At 23.5% G+C, this 1,090-nt stretch overlaps 1 protein-coding gene across 1 annotated transcript; it reads right to left on the bottom strand.

Moving 5' to 3' along the window:
• Positions 1-135: 135 nt before the first annotated feature.
• On the bottom strand, positions 136-939 carry PGSY75_0044700 (putative EMP1-like protein; the record flags this gene model as incomplete). The annotated part of the gene is made up of 1 exon (XM_018783561.1): positions 136-939. A coding segment is annotated over one exon (804 nt), but the record flags the coding sequence as incomplete, so codon positions are not given.
• Between the last annotated feature and the right edge of the window lie 151 nt (positions 940-1,090).

The following is a 1,090-nucleotide window of genomic DNA, read 5'->3' as shown; positions in this document are numbered from 1 at the left end:
AATACATCATAATATATTTATGACTACAGGTATAATTTTTATTTTCTTTATTCCATTAATTTTGTTATTTGCTTAACTATTCTTTTTTTTTTTATCTATTAATTTCACATATCACGATTCCTATAAATCCATTTACTACATAAATCTATTTGGACTTTTTAACGAATCATTGTGTTTTTTTGTTGCAACACTATTTGTTCTACTTGAAGTTTTTGTATGTTTTGTTCCAAACATTTCGTTTTCTTTCCTTTTGAGTAACTCATCATATATATCAATATCTTGATCACGATTTAAAGAATCATTGATTAAATCTATACCACTATATAAACTATTGTGCGTTGCAGTATTAGTTGTAATATTTTTTGGAATATTCCAATCAATATTATATATAATTTCGCTATCACCATGTAATTTTCTATCTTGAATGGATGTAATAAAAGGTTTTTCATCCATATTATTTGGTAAAATATTAGGTTGTGTATCCATATAGAAATTATCATCAATGGTATTTTCATTAGGTAAATCCATATTGTCATTTTGTAACATGTTTGATATAAAATCCTGTTTTAATTCATTCCATTCATTATCTGTGAATTTATTATTATCATCTTTTTGATACATAGATGTATCATCATCTGTTATTATACTTGGTTTTAGTATTACTTCGATTAATGTTTTATATTTAGGACTAAGCGATTTATATATATCATTTATATCCACTTCTTCATACTCACTTTCAGAAGATAAAGTTAGGTCAGAAGAAGATATATTACCAATATAATCGTCCGGTTCTTCTCCTTCCATATAAATATATGTTTTGCCTTTATATTTACTGTATGGAACATATTTATGGGTGGACGTTTCATCAGGTATGTTATAATCGTTTTGTGGGATATCAAGGACACGAAATAAATTGGTAGGTCCAAGTTTCGGTTTTTTCTATGAAAAATGAAGATATATATGTATATGTTTTTGTTTGTGCAATATATATTTATATAAATTTTTTTTTTTTTTTTTTTTTTTTTTATTTAAATTTCAATTTAGTGTTCATTTTAAAAAATTTTTTATATTTTTTTTTTAATAAATAATA

The sequence above is a fragment of the Plasmodium gaboni genome (assembly GCF_001602025.1).
Source record: "Plasmodium gaboni strain SY75 chromosome Unknown, whole genome shotgun sequence".
Lineage (NCBI taxonomy): Eukaryota > Apicomplexa > Aconoidasida > Haemosporida > Plasmodiidae > Plasmodium > Plasmodium gaboni.
This window is presented reverse-complemented; position numbering and strand designations above follow the sequence as displayed.